Source organism: Chionomys nivalis, chromosome 9, assembly GCF_950005125.1.
Source record: "Chionomys nivalis chromosome 9, mChiNiv1.1, whole genome shotgun sequence".
Lineage (NCBI taxonomy): Eukaryota > Metazoa > Chordata > Mammalia > Rodentia > Cricetidae > Chionomys > Chionomys nivalis.
Window position 1 is genome coordinate 48904219 of NC_080094.1, and position 15718 is coordinate 48919936.

A 15718-nucleotide genomic window follows, 5' to 3' on the forward strand; every position below is an offset into this window, starting at 1 on the left:
ACACACACCTGTGTGTGTGTGTGTGTGTATGTGTCTACATACCATACCATGAGTACTACCTGTGTTCCACAGGTAGTGGGAGCCAGTTCTCACCCTCCAACACATGGGAGATTGACCTCAGGCTCTCAGGTTTGATAGTACTTCATTTTTCCCACTAAAACATCTCACTGGCCCTTCTCTGACTTTGATATATGCACTTACAGCTTTAAAATTCCTTTGCAGGACTGCTTTCAAGTATCTCCTAGCCACATTAATTAAAATCTGAGTATGCTATGCTATTAGGCATTGTATGATAGTAATAGCAAACACCTGCGGTTGCTCTCCCATTAATATCCCACTCAGAAAAATATGGAGAGCTCCTGGGCTGAGGAATTACTTTTTTTTTTTTTTTTTTTTTTGGTTTTTCAAGACAGGGTTTCTCTGTAGTTTTGGTGCCCATCCCGGAACTAGCGCTTGTAGACCAGGCTGGCCTCGAACTCCCAGAGATGCGCCTGCCTCTACCTCCCGAGTGCTGGGATTAAAGGCGTGCGCCACCACTGCCCGGCTTGAGGAATTATTTTCTACACTACACATTCACCTCTATGACATCCAAGAAGAATAGAGCTGCAAAAAAAAAAAAAAAAAAAAGCAAAATAACACCAAACACATAAATCCCGATGCAGTAACATAAGATGCACACACATACACAGGATAAGATAATGCCTCCAAGAAGTATGAATCTTACAGTAATGGCATATGGCGTGAGTAAAATAAGTGTTGGTAGAGTCTTGAGAAAATGAAAACTTCTGTACTGTTGGTAGGAATGCTATTTGGCTCAACCATTATGGAAAACAATATGGTGTTTCTCCAAAGAATTAAAATCAGAACCAGCATATGCTCTAGAAATCCTTCTGCTTGGTGTACACACCCAAGGGAAATGAAGTCAGTATCTGAAACATCTACTATCCCCATGTTCACTGTCAAGTTACTCACAATAACTAAGATATTTAGAAACAGAAGGACCACATGTGACAGCTCTATCTCCTGTAATTTGCAAATCAAATACATAATATAATCATTACCATTTAATAACAGGGATATAGTGTAAGAAACATATCATTAGCCAATTTTGTCACTGTACAAATAATATAGAATATAAAGCACTTACACAGAAGTAGATGTTTAGCCTACTAAACACATACGTATTTGTGGTTTGAATGAAAATGGCCCCCACAGTTTCATACACTTGCACGTTTAGTCCCCAGTTGATGAACTGTCTGAAAGGATTAGGAGGTGTGGCCTTGTTAGAATATGTGACCTTGGAGGAGGTGTGTCACTAGCAGTGGCTTTGAGGTGTCAAAATCCCATGCTAGGTCCTGTCTTTCTCCTCCCACCCCCCACCCCGCTCCCTGCTTGTGTGTCCCCATGTTCCTGCCCATGAAGATAATGGATTAACCCTCTGAAACATAAGCAAGGCTGCAGTTAAATACTTTCCTTTATACAAGTTGCCTCGGTCATGGAGTCTCTTCACAGCAACACAACAGTGACTGTGCCAATGCTGAACACTGTAGCTGACTGTAACACAGTGATAATATTTGTGTACCCAAACCTATCCAGACAGAAAGAGTTCAATACACATAAGTGTAAACAATGGAGCTAGCACACTGAGTTAGGGAGTGTAACACAAGGGGATATGCAGGACAGAGCTGTGGCAAGTGAAAGAGTGTAAAGGCCAAGACTATAACTGCACACGACTCTGGGTTTTATAAACACACACACACACACATACACACACACAAATGACATTAAATTGGTCTCAAAAGTTCTTTCTTAGATGAACTAACATTACCTTACTAGAACTTATTCTATTTATAAACATTTTAATTTTTAAAACTTTTGACTCTTTTGTAGTAATTTTTGCTTAAAATGCAAATATTATAAGCAGCAGTAGTTTCTTGTCCCCATATATTCTCACGGGGCCACCATTCTATACATCCTATACATGAGTCATCATTGACCAAAATACTGCTAGGTGGCACCAGACAGTATAATTAAAGCTTATGCAGAGAAAGCAAAGCTGGCTCAGCATTGGAAAAATCCACCAGAGTAATCCACCACATGTTTAAAGCTGACCATGAAGACTGGACAGGTATTTAATAAGCCACTTATGAGTGAGTACATATGATATTTGTCTTTCTGGGTTTGGGTTACCTCATTCAATATGATAATCTTAGATCCATCCATTTGCCCACAAATTTCAAGATATCATTGTTTTTTTTTTCTGTTGTGTAGTACTCCATTGTGTAAATGTACCACATTTTCCTTATCCATTCTTTGGTAGAGGGAAAGTTAGGTTGTTTCCATGTTCTGCCTATGACAAACAATGCTGCTATAAACATAGTTGAGCACATGTCCTTGTGGTATGATTGAGCATCCTTTGGGTATATGCCCAACAGCGAGCAGTATTGCTGGGTCTTGAAGCAGGTTGTTTCCTTATATTCTGAGAAATCACCACACTGATATCCAAATGGACTGTACCAGTTTGCATTCCCACCAGCAATGGAGGAGTGTTCCTTTTACCCCCACATCCTCTCCAGCATAAGCTGTCATCAGTGGTTTTGATCTTGGCCATTCTTACAGGTGTAAGATGGAATCTCAGAGTTGTTTTAATTTGCATTCTCTGATGACTAAGGATGTTGAGGATTTCCTTCAGTGTTTTCAGCCATTTTAGATTCCTCTGTTGAGAGTTCTCTGTTTAGGTCTGTACCCCATGTTTTTATTGTATTATATGCTCTTTTGGTGAGCAATTTTTTCAGTTCTTTGTATATTTTGGAGATCAGCCCTCTATCCGATGTGGAGTTGGTGAAGATCTTTTCCCACTCTGTAGGCTGCCATTTTGTCTTATTGATCATGTCCTTTGCTTTACAGAAAGAAACTTCTCAGTTTTCAAAGTTCCCATTAATTAATTGTTTCTCTCAGTGTCTGTGCTACTGGGGTTATACTTACGAAGTGATCTCCTGTGCCAATGCATTCAAGTGTACTTTCCACTTTCTCTTCTATAAGGTTCAGTATGGTTGGCTTTATGTTAAGGGCCTTAATCCATTTGGACTTGAGTTTTGTGCATGGTGATAGATATGGATCTATTTTCATTCTTCTACATGTTGACATCCAGTTATGCCAGCACCATTTGTTGAATATGCTTTCTTTTTTCCATTTTATATTTTTTGCTTCTTTGTCAAAAATCAGGGGTGCATAGGTGTGTGGATTGATATTTGGGTCTTCGATTCGGTTCCATTGGTGCTCCTGTCTGTTTTTATGCCAATACCAGGCTGTTTTCAGTACTGTAGCGCTGAACTAGAGTTTGAAGTCAGGGATTTATGACTCCTCCAGAAGTTCTTTTATTGTACAGGATTGTTTTAGCTATCCTGGGTTTTTTTGCTTTTCCATATGACGTTGAATATGGTTCTTTTGAGGTCTGTGAAGAATGTTGCTGGGATTTTGATGGAACATTGCACTGAATATGTAGATTGCTTTTGGTAAGATTGCCATTTTTACTATGTTAATTCTGCCTACCCAAGAGCATAGGAGATCTTTCCACTTTCTGGTGTCTTCTTCGATTTCTTTCTGAAATGATTTAAATTTCTTGTCATACAGGTCTTCCACTTGTTTGATTAGAGTTTCTCTGAGATACTTTATGCTATTTGTAGCTATTGTGAAGGGTGATGTTTCTCTGATTTCTTTCTCAGCCCACTTATCTGTGTAAAGAGGGCTACTGATTTTTTCTTTTCAGTTAATCTTGTATCCTGCTACATTACCGAAGGGGTTTATGAGTAAAAGTTCTTTGGTAGAATTTTTGGGGTCACTTATGTAAACTATCATATCATCAGCAAACAGTGAGAGTTTGACTTCTTCTTTTCTGATTTGTATCCCCTTGATCTCCTTTTGGTGTCTTATTGCTCTAGCTGGGACCTCAAGAGCTGTATTGAATAGATATGGAGAGAGTGGACAACCTTGTCTTGTTCCTGATTTCAGTGGAATTGCTGGGCGTTTCTCTCCATTTAGTTTGATGTTGGCTGTTGGCTTCCTGTATATTGCCTTTATTATGTTTAGGTATGTTCCTTGTATCCTTGCTGTCTCCAAGACTTTTATCATGAAGGGATGCTGTATTTTGTCGAAGGCTTTTTCAGCATCCAATGGGATCATATGGTCTTTTTTTCTTCAGTTTGTTTATATTGTGGAATACATTGACAAATTTTCATAGGTTGAACCACCCCTGCATCTCTGGGATGAAGCCAACTTGATTATGGTGAGTGATTTTTCTGATGTGTTCTTGAATTTGGTTTGCCAGTATTTTGAGTATTTTTCATCAAAGTTCATGAATGAAATTGGTCTGCAATTCTCTTTCTTAGTAATGTCTTTCTATGGTTTGGGTATCAGTGTAATTGTAGCCTCATAAAAAGAGTTTGGCAATGTTCCTTCTGTTTCTATTGTGTGGAAGAATTTGAGGAGTATTGGAATTAGCTATTCTTTGAAAATCTTGTAGAATTCTGTGCTGAAACCATCTGGCCTTGGGCTTTTTTTGGGGGGAGGGGAGACTTTTGATGACTGTTTCTATTTCTTTAACAGTTATAGGTCTACTTAATTTGCTTATCTGGTCTTGATTTAATTTTGGTAAGTAATATTTATCCAGAAAGCTGTCCATTTCAAGTTTTCCAATTTTGTGCAGTACAGGTTTTCAAAATATGACTTAATGATTCTCTGGATTTCCTCTCTGTCTGTTGTAATGTCCCCCTTTTCATTTCTGATATTGTTAATTTGGATATTCTCTCTCTGCCTTTTGGTTAGTTTGGATAAATGTTTGTCTTCTTTGTTGATTTTCTTGAAGAACCAACTCTTTGTCTCATTGGTTCTTTGTATTGTTTTCTTTGATTCTATTTTGTTGACTTCAGCTTTCAATTTGATTATTTCTTGCCATCTAATCCTCCTGGATGAGTTTGTTTCTTTTTGTTCTAGAGTTTTCAAATGTTCTATTAACTCACTAGTGGGGGATTTTTCCAGCTTCTTTATGTAGGCATTTAGTGAACTTTCTTCTTAACACTGTTTTCATTGTGTCCTATAAATTTGAGTATGTTGTGTGGTCATTTTCATCAAATTTTAGGAAGTCCCTGGGGGAGCGGGAGGGAAATGGAGGTGGTGGCGGGGAGAAGGCAGAAATCTTTAATAAATAAATAAACAATAAAAAAAAATTTAGGAAGTCTTTAATTTCTTCCTTGACCCATTGATACTTCAGGTAAGCATTGTTTAATTTCCATTTGTTTCTGTAATTGGTGTTGCTCTTAAATTCTAATTTTAAGCCATGGTAATTCAATAAGATACATGAGGTTATTCAAATTTTTTCTACCCGTTGAGGTTTGCTTTGTTACCTAGTATGTGGTCAGCTTTTAAGAAGGTTCCATGAGGTGCTGAGAAGAAGGTATATTCTTTTATATTTGGATGGAATATTCTATAGATATCTGTTAAGTCCATTTGAGCCATAACATCTGTTAATTCCCTTATTTCTCTGTTAATTTTCTGTCTGACAGACCTGTCCAGTGGTGAGAGGGGAGTGCTGAAGTCTCCTGCTATTAGTATGTGGGGCTTAATGTGTGGTTAAAGCTTTAGAAGTGCTTCTTTTACATATGAGCTCCCTTGTACCATAACTGATTTCTTCACACTTTAGAAAATTAAACACTTAAAGTTGACAAAGTATATGTTGTAGAAACATCAATTACATAGCATACTGTCTTACACTGAGACTAAAAATTTGAAGGAAACTGAAAATACAACAGTAATGAGAGACGTAGGTAAGTAAGCATTGACTGCACAGCATGGTAGGACTCACTGACAAGAGAGTAGACAGTGCCATAGTAACGAAGGACAGATAGCAATACCTGACTTTATTGAGACAGTTACCTCAGTAGATAATCAATACTTTCTGGGAAAGAAAAAAAAAATATTTTCATGTCTGTATAGCTCAATACTTGAGACAATGTCTAATACATGACAATTCTTCAGTAAATGCTTACTTTTTTATACTCATTCATTCATTTACTATGTATGTGTGAGAAAGAGTGTGGGCATGTATGTATCATGCCACAAATGTAGAAATCAGAGAATAGCCTGCAGGACTCAGTTCTGTTGTGTGGGTTTCTGGAGATCAATTTCAGGTAAAGGTACTCCAATACCCCTGAGCCATCTTGCTGGCTAGTAAATGCTTCCTCAGTAAGTGTGTAAAAGAATACAATAGATAAAAATTTAGTAGTCACCTGGAATACTGATAAATGCCAGGCAGAAAGTATCAATAAAGTATATGATTTAATTGTAATCCAATATTTTCTAGAGTCTATCTGCATTCAGATACATTACTGCATGCTTACACACACACACACACACACACACACTCCCTACCCTCCACCAATCCTAATCACTTACGGATACAGGGGGTTTGTATTGGCCAGTTGGAGAGTGTGTGTTTTCACAGGTTCCACAGCTATTAGCATGTCTTGTTCCACAGCCATGGGAAGAACAGAGTATCCACAGTAATCAATGTGCTCTCCTATACAAAAGAGAAAGCAGGTTTTACCATCGCTAGCATATGAAATAAAAGAAGCTCACTCTAGCTGTGTGAACACCAGTTGCTGGAGAGAACCACAGCTTTACTGGAGCTTCAAGGCTGATTGCCTGAGTAGAAACTCACGCATCTTTAGCCCCCTTAGAAGCCGTCCATTACACACTGCTCCGTGTGACTGAGCATCCTGTAGCTACTGCGTCAATCCTTCAGATACATGGGCAGACCTCCTAACCTTCACCAACCAAAGGCCAATTGTACCCAGCAGGTAGCATCGGCAGCCAAAAATTGAGAATTCTCCACCTTACTGTAACCCGCCTGCCTGATGCTTCCACCGATGTATCTGAAACGTGTCTTGATGTGTGGTTTCCTTTTCTGGTAATATAAAACCTCATGAGGCTGTTCCATGTTGGAACATGAGGTTGGAGTAAACTGTATCCATGTTCCCATGTCATGGTCACTCATAATTGGTTCCAGAATAAACTCTTATCCCCTTAAGGTGAAAGCTATGATTCTTGCACAGACAGTTAACATACAGGAAAAACATGGCCACATTTTAATAAAAAGTGAAATACTATGGGCAGATAGATACTCAATTTACTTTTTACCAAACACTTTAAGGCTACTTCTGTTAGTCATAAATAATTTGTTTTGGTTAATTTGGAGGCTTCTTTTTTATCTTAAGCTTGTTTTTCCACTTTCTAATTTGTTTTGTTTTCTTTTTAACATAATTTTGTTGATTATTCGGAAATTTCACACAATACATCCTAATAACATTCACTTCCAGTCCTCTGAGGCCCACCTCCAGCCTTGGGACCACCCCAAAACAAAACAAGAAGAAAAAAAGAAAAAGAAAACTAAAACATACCAAGTCCAATTTGTGGCCAGTCCCTTAAAGAAAACTGAGTCCTTCTCCACCCCCAATCCCATCAGAGGCCATCAACTGTGAAGAGCTACACCTCAGCATCTCTAGCACAATTGTTAAGAGTTCTCTTCAGTGACTTCCTGTCTAGACTGGTTTTTTCTTTGGGGGGGCTCTGTGGAGGGAGAGGAAGGTTGTCACAAAAGCCTTCCTTCCATGTCTCATTCTCAACTGTGAGGCTGCGGTCACCAATACCACTGCAAAGAAAGTGTCCCTGTCCTTTATAATCTGCAGCAGCACAGCTCATGGGCTTCCACATGGTTTCTGACTACAACATGGGCCACTAACATCAACATGGCTTCAGGTGGTAGCACAGACCACTGACATCCCCAGGGCCTTCAGAGGTAACACAGACACCATCATGGCCATTGGCAGCAGCACGAGCCCCAGACTTCAACATGGATTCCGGCAGCAGCACAGACCACAAACATCAGCGTGGACTCTGTTGGTAACAAGAACCACAGACACTAACATGGCCTGAGGTGGCAACACATGGTCTCCCCCACTTTCTAATTTACAACAATCATTTTCCAAATTTATGTCATGTGACTATAAAGCAGCAAGCTGATTAACATCTCACGGTGGATGCACAGCTATTCATTTCCCTGGTATAGACTTATATATCTCATTGATTCTTTGGCAGATAATAACTAGTGAGGAATCATGAAATTAACAGGTGATGACTCAACTGCACATTCTGTTTTTATTCCAGATATTCTCTTGGTAGACAGGCTTTTGCTTCTGCATCGATATTCGCTTTAGAATGGGATAAGGGCCTTTCATGGATTAACAATGATAGGTGAATAATTCATTTACAAAGTTGTATTTTTATCCAATTATCAAGAGGATGACAATAATGAATCAAGTAAAAAACATGTATTTGAATACATGGATAGGGCACCCGATCTGCTGGAAGGCATGGGTGGCAGCCTGCTGCTTTGAAAAAGGTTTCCTTTCTCAAAATGTATAAAAAGAAGAAGGAAATCACCCACCCTGGGTGAGGGTCGTGGAGGGAGCAGGAACCACTGGATGAAGGAGAACAAATCTATTATTATCTCCTCGATATGTCAACAAAACTTACACTTGTGCTTTTAGCAGAGACTGAGATTCATTTTGTCTCCAGCCCTGTTCCACTAATCCTGGAATCACACCCCACACACTTCACTGAATCAGGAAATAAGAAGTCTTTGCTAGGAAAACCCCACCCCACAGAAAAGGAGCTTGGCTGTTCTCCGAGGACACTGCTTCTGTGGATTCTCTAGCAAGGAGGAGCTGACGTCTTCTGCCCTGCCTTCCAGACCCTTTCCTGCTCTGTTCTTTTGAGGCTCCACCACCTTTCCTCCTCCCTATTCTCCCTCTGTGACCCTGTAAGACACTAAAGAGCTCAGAGACTGTCTGCAGCCCCCTCTCCATCCCAGCCCACAGTAACCCTGATGACATCCAGATAAACGACCTGGTCCAAAGCCCAAGCCCTCCTCCCCTTGGCCGTCTTCCCCCATGACTCTGCATCCAGTAGTTGCCTAATTCCCATCACCTCCAAGCTTTGATAAACTTTGAGCTTCAAATCTCATCCTTTCTACTGAAGCTCCCCATCCTGCGTGTCTCTCAGCCCTCCTCTGCCTTCTCCATTCCGTAAGCCCTTCTTCCCTTCTTTCCTTTGCCACCCAGCAGATGCCAGGCTTTATTGTTTCACCAGCTCTCCTGCCCATACTGTCAAATTCCCAGTTCCATGTCATCCTCTGCGAACTCCACCCAATAAAGCCCTAAACCTACCTCAAAACCACCTACCTTACACTGCTACGGCAGGAAAATGCAAGATCTCTGGGTTGGTGACTAGCCCACAAGTTCGCCTTAACCCAGATCTCAGCACTCTCCAGCAAAGTGGCTTTCTTCAGCCTTTCACTGTCTCCATTCCTTCACATTCAAATTTTTTCTTCCCTCTCCTTAAAATCCCAACCCTCCTCACAGGGACGTCCTCAGTCCTCTGTTCACAACTATACACAATTGTCAGCAAGCCGCATCCTTTTCTTCCTTGTCTCCATTAAAAGGGTTGGAGTTGATGGTGCCCTATGCTCCAGAAACCAGCCTTCATGTCTTTGCAGGCATTCCCCTCCACCAGATACTCCCTTTTCAATCATGGGTCATCATCCCTCTCCAGTGACTTTATCCCTATTATAAACCACACCCACTGGCCATTCTCAAAGAGTCTGTGGAATTTTTAAATCCTCTATTATTTGCTTCAAAATAAAAAGCATGGCCTAAGTTGACAACAAAAGCTGGCTAATAAGTGCATGTGAGTGCTTTGTATTATTCAGTTACTTGTTTTATACGTTTGCATTTCCCATTATAAATGTATCTTTGAATCCTCCATGGACCCTAGATTTTTCTCAGCTCCCTGTACATTTTCTCATGACAAGTCTTACTCATCCTAGAGGTCGTGACATACAACATCCCTGCATACACCTCCAGCTCCTCCACGTAGGGCATGCCCTTCTCAAAAATTTGAGATGTATACGTTCAGTTTAAGTATCTTTGTTCAAATAGAACTTTATGTGGGTTTGATGTAGCATGAATAATAAAAACCCAGAGACAGATATTGGGGTTCAAGCTGAAGATCAGAAAAGCAGAGCAGCCAATCACTAGAGAGACCTTTTACCTCTACCAAGTCTTCAGACTCAGAGGACGAGATCCTGTCTCCACAAGTCCTCAGACTCCATACTCCAGTGAGGTGCTGTCTCTTCCCCTTTATATTCCTCTCTTTGCCCAGCCACAACACTCCTGTCTCCACCTCCCTAGTGATGGGATTAAGCGTGTGTGACTCCCAAATACTGGGGTTAAAGGTGTAAGCCACCACCTGGATCTATTTCTGGAATGATTTTGTGTAGCCCAGGGTAGCCTTGAACTCACAGAGATCCATCTGCCTCTGTCTCTGGAGTCCTGGGTTTAATGTTGTGTGCTCCCACTGCCTGGCCTGTATGTCTGACTAGTATGTCTGTTTTGCCCTCTGATCTCCAGGCAAACTTTATTTATCAAAACACAAATAATATATATATGGAGAGAAGATAAACAAGAGACACCTCTGGTTGAGCTTTCGCATGGCTGGCACTCTTCAGAAACATAAGAAAATATTTATGTTATTATATTAAACACAAAATAATGAGTTGGTGTACAATCTAAAGCTATACCCATCATTATGTATTTATGAAGACAGACTGAATACAAAATTGCTAAAATCTACTACTCAACACTAAAATATAAGAAATTACAAAGTATCTCTCTGAAGAAACAAAAATGAAATACAAATATACCTAATAAACCTGGAAATCCAGACCACCAGAAGAAGGGGGGGCAATCAAAAGAAGAAATTTAAAATACCTATTATGTTGACTCTTCCTGGGGCTCGAACATAAAACTTCGGTGTGGACCCAAACTTAGAGTTAAACATCTCTTTTAGCTTCAACAGTCTGAAAAACAAGAGTGAAATATCTCAAGACATCATATACTAGAAACCCATGCAGGGCAGAAGTGCTGCAGCAACAGAGTGTGCACAGCATTGCGGGCAACACACACACTGCAGAATGTCAAAAATCAAATTGATGTAGCTAATATAAAACACTCTTTCCTTCCATTATGAAGAATCTAACCATATTTTTTCCAATGAAGGAAGAACATTGAGGGTGGGGGGTTGTCAGGACAGGGTTTCTCCATACAGCCCTGGCTGTCCTGGAACTTGCTCTATAAACCAGGCTGGCTTTGAACTCACAGAGATTTGTCTGCCTCTGCTGCCCCCCAACCCCAAGTGCTGGGATTAAAGGTGTGCGCCACCACTGCCCAGCTGGAAGAACATCTTTATATTAAAGAAGCAGCTTGAAATCTGGGTCAGCAGGGCCACAGCCTATGAGGCCTGCACGAGCCTTCCAGCCTCTTCCCTCTAGTGGTAGCTCTGGGAGTTCGAGACCAGCCTGGTCTACAAGAGCTAGTTCCAGGACAGGCTCCAGAACCACAAAGAAACCCTGTCTCGAAAAACCAAAAAAAAAAAAAGCTTTTCCAAGACTGGAAGGATAGCACAGCAATTAAAAGCACTTGCTGCTCTTCCAGAGGACCCAGGTTCAATTCTATCACCCACATGGAAGCTCACAACCATCTGTAACTCCAGTTCAGAGGGTCTTCTTCTGACTTCTACAGGCACCAGGTATGTCCATTGTGCACATATATACACACAGGCCAAAAGCTCAGTTCAAGGCCAGTCTGGTCTACAGAGTAAGTTTCAAGACAGCCAGGAGTGTTACACAGAGAAACCCTGTCTCAAGAAATAGAAAGCAAGGAAGGAAGGAAGGAAGGAAGGACAACAAGATTTTAGGTTTCAAATCATAGTCTTCTAAATATTCTCCATCTTCAGTATTACAGGGGTCAGGGTCACCAGATCAATGGAGATGAGAAAATAAGAAACCTAAAAATCACAGGGTGTCATCATAGCACAGCATTGTTTGCAAGAGCCAAAATGTTGAAGTATTCCTAATGTCTACTAACTGATAAACAAAATACTCTGTCTATATGATCGAATAGCAGAATGGCGCGCTGATTATGCTACAACACAGCTGAAAGCACATGGGGGGGGAGGGGGGGAGCAGCAGTTAGGTGTGGTACCCACGCCCTAATTCCAGCACCCAAGAGACAAAGGCAGAAGGATCTCAATGAGTTCAAGGCCAGCCTGGTGTATATAGCAAGTTCCTAGATAGCTAGCAGGACGTAGAAAGAACGCGTCTCAATTAAAAAAAAAAAAAAAAAAAAAAGAACAAAAAGAGGAACAGAAAGAGAAGGAAAAAAACATATCTTGTGATAGCATTTATTTGAGATGTCCAAAACAAACAAATCTGAAAGGAAAAAGAAAAAATAGATTAGTGGTTGCTTAAGAATGGAAAGGTAAGATTAAGGGGTGATATGTATTTTTGTGTGAAGAAAAGCAAAATGGTCACACAATTCTGTGACAATATTAATACCACTTCAATGCTAACTTTTTAAACAGTGTGTATGTGTCCGTGTGTTTTCAAGGGCACATGAATGCCACGGCACATGCATGAAGGTCAGAAGACAGCTTTCAGGAGTCAGTGTCTTCTTTCCCACTGAATGAGCTATTGGTACTGACTTCAGGTGGCCATACTTGCACAGAAGCACTTTTATTCATTAAGCAAACTTTTAAAATGGATGGATTATACAGTATGCTAAATCAGTAAAATTATTACAAGAAATAATAATCTAACAGTTTTCATTCATTTGTTTTACGGTTACTTTAGGAAAGGTTTTGTGTAGCCCAGGCTGTTCTCTTACTCACTGGCCAAGGATGAGCTTGAATTTCCAAATCTCCCATCTTTCCCTCAGTCCCAGATGCTGCAATTACAAAGATATGCCACCATAGGGGTTAATACAATTCTGGGAGTTTCATGAATTAGGCAAGCTTTCCACGACTGAGTTACCTCCCAGATTTTGGGGGGATGTGGTAGTTTGAATGACTCCCATAGGTTCCTGTTTGTTGGTAGAACTGTTCAGGAAGGATTAGGAGGTGTGGCCTTGTTGCAGTTCCGCCATTCAGTTAGCTCCCTCTGCCTCGCACTGCTCCAGTACCCGCCTGTCACCATGCTCCCCACCATGAAGGCCATGGACTCATGCTCTGAAACCATAAGCCCCAAATAAACTTTTCTTCAATCATTTCACTGGAACATTGTATCTCTTCACAGCAATAGAAAAGTAACTAGAACAGGACACAGGGCTCACTTGGTCCAGGTAAGCTTTCAATTTGTGGTGACCTCCTACCTCTCCCTCCAGTTGCTGGAATTACAGGCAGTTTCCATTATGCGTTGCCATCCTAACAATTTAAATTTAGTCCTAAAGAAAAGAGATATCACCACAAAGAAAGTTACATGTGAAATGGACGTTTTGCAGGAGAGACAAAAAAACATGAGTCAAATGAAGATAGACTGTACTCAGCTCTCTGCCTGCATTTTTTAATGCTGAAAATCAAATGCAGGGACTTGTGCATGCTAGGGAGGTATGCTACCACTGAGCTACAACTCGAGACTCCTCAGATTTGCTTTTTACAGAGAGAGAATAAAAAGCCAGGTGATGGTGGTGCACACCTTTAATACCAGTACTAGGGAGGCAGAGGCAGATAAATCTCTGAGAGTTCAAGGCTAGCCTGGTTTACAGAGAGAATTCCAGGACAGCCAGGGATACACAGAGAGAAACCTTGTCTTGAAAAACCAAAAAGAAAAATAAAAAGAAGGAAAAAGAAATTATCTTACTAAAACATATAATGTGGTTGCCTGTGTCTTTACTCATAGGATCTGGTTTCCTGTTAAATTGAAGAGGATCTTAAACAAAGATCAGGAGTTCCACAAGAATCCTGGTTCACCTGAGGGTACCAATGAATTGCACCATGTGACCATTTAGATTTGTAGATTACACTATCTAGATTTGATAAATCTTATCCCTTCTAAAATAGGATGCTTCAAAATATTACTGCAAAACGTTGCATAAAGAAATAACAGGTGAGTTCGAGACCAGCCTGGTCTACAGAGCTAGTTCCAGGACAGGCTCCAAAGCCACAGAGAAACCCTGTCTCGAAAAACCAAAAAAAAAAAAAAAAAAAAAAAAAAAAAAAAAAAAAAAAAGAAATAACAGTGCACACACAATTACAAAATGAAACAATAATTGGGCATGATGGTGTACTTGAGGTGCAGGAAGAGAAATCAGAGTTCAGTGTTATCCTCAGCTATGGAGAGACACTGTCTCAAAACAGAGAGAGAGACTCGGGGGAAATAGGAGGTGTAAGACAGAAGAGAGGTAATAAAATGTCGATTAATATAAATGGGTTAATTTATTAGAGATAGTTAGGAATAAGTCTAAGCTATAGGCCGAGTTTTCATAATTAAGAAGTCTCTGTGTCATTATGGGAGCAGTATGGCAGGACAGAAAGACTCCCTACATGACGCAGTTAAGTAACATTAAATATCTTTTGCGTAAATAATTATGGAAAAGATAGTGAAAGGCATGAAAGAACACTACAGGAATTCAGTCAGAAACTCTTCTCTTCCATCAATCAATGGTCCTGTGTTTACTAGCAACACCCTCCCTGCAGGGCAGAGATCTTTACTATGAAAATCCTGTAAAATAGGCCGGGTGGTGGTGACACCCGCCTTTAATCCCAGCACTCAGGAGGCAGAGGCAGGAGGATATCTGTGAGTTCAAGACCAGCCTGGTCTACAAGAGATAGTTCCAGGACAGACTCCAAAGCTACAGAGAAACCCTGTCTCGAAAAACAAACAAACAACAACAAAATCATGTAAAATAGGCTGGGCATGGTGGCACACATATTTAACCCTAGGCAGAGGCAGGCACATCTTTCTAAGTTAGAAGCCAGGCTGGTGTACATATCAAGTTCAAGGACAGCCAGAACTACATAGTAAAACCTTGGCTCAAAAAGAAAATCATATTTGGAGTTTATTTGTAGACATGTTTCGCACAAGATTATACTACAGAGGGGTGGGTTTCTTTCCATGAATTATCCAGGAGTCACCTGACACACATCTCTCGTAATGTGTGCTCCTTTGCTGAATATGTAAAAACAACCACACCATAAAATGATCTCAGAGAGTCTTAAACCATTCAGTGGCCTGTACACAGACTGAAAGTAATCCAAACTGTGTTGACTCTAGAGTACGGTATGTTTTATCCTGGCAACTAAAGATACATTGTTTGCTGACTTGCACAGGAATGAACATTTTTAAGCCATAGGAAAACACTACCTCATCGACATTAACAGAATGGGAGGAGGGAGGAGTTAAATTCAAAAGCAGTCAACCTCAGAGAAGCCGTTGGGCTAACAAAACAGCAGATGAGAGAAGTCTGTCAGATTTCAGCCCCAGAAATCAGAACAAAGTATTTCTACAAAGTATCTGTAATTAATAAGTCCCTCCACTAGACATCGAAAGGAACTGTAATCCTGTAGCTAGAAACTGACAACAAATTAGTGCCTTGATGACAGTTCCGAGATTCTCGGGTTTGTCAGTGATGCAGAGACTCAAAAACGATTGTCGAGGACGGAAACATGGAAAAGCAGTATCACTTGGCGGGCAAGATAACGAGCAGTAGGTTTGGGCATTTTTACTGACTCCTTCGGCGAGAAAGGGCAAAAGCCTTTGTGTGAAGCAACA

The 15718-nt window shown here is 40.5% G+C and overlaps 1 protein-coding gene across 3 annotated transcripts in view; it reads right to left on the reverse strand.

Moving 5' to 3' along the window:
- Galk2 (galactokinase 2) overlaps positions 1-15718 on the reverse strand; it is a 116532-nt gene that overhangs the window by 93528 nt on the left and 7286 nt on the right. For all 3 annotated transcript variants that reach the window (XM_057780530.1, XM_057780529.1, XM_057780528.1), the window contains exons 2-3: positions 10884-10972; positions 6451-6574 (exon numbers count right to left, since the gene is read on the reverse strand). In XM_057780530.1, coding sequence (XP_057636513.1) covers positions 6451-6574; positions 10884-10972 — 213 coding nt within the window. The remainder of the gene's footprint in view (positions 1-6450; positions 6575-10883; positions 10973-15718) is intronic.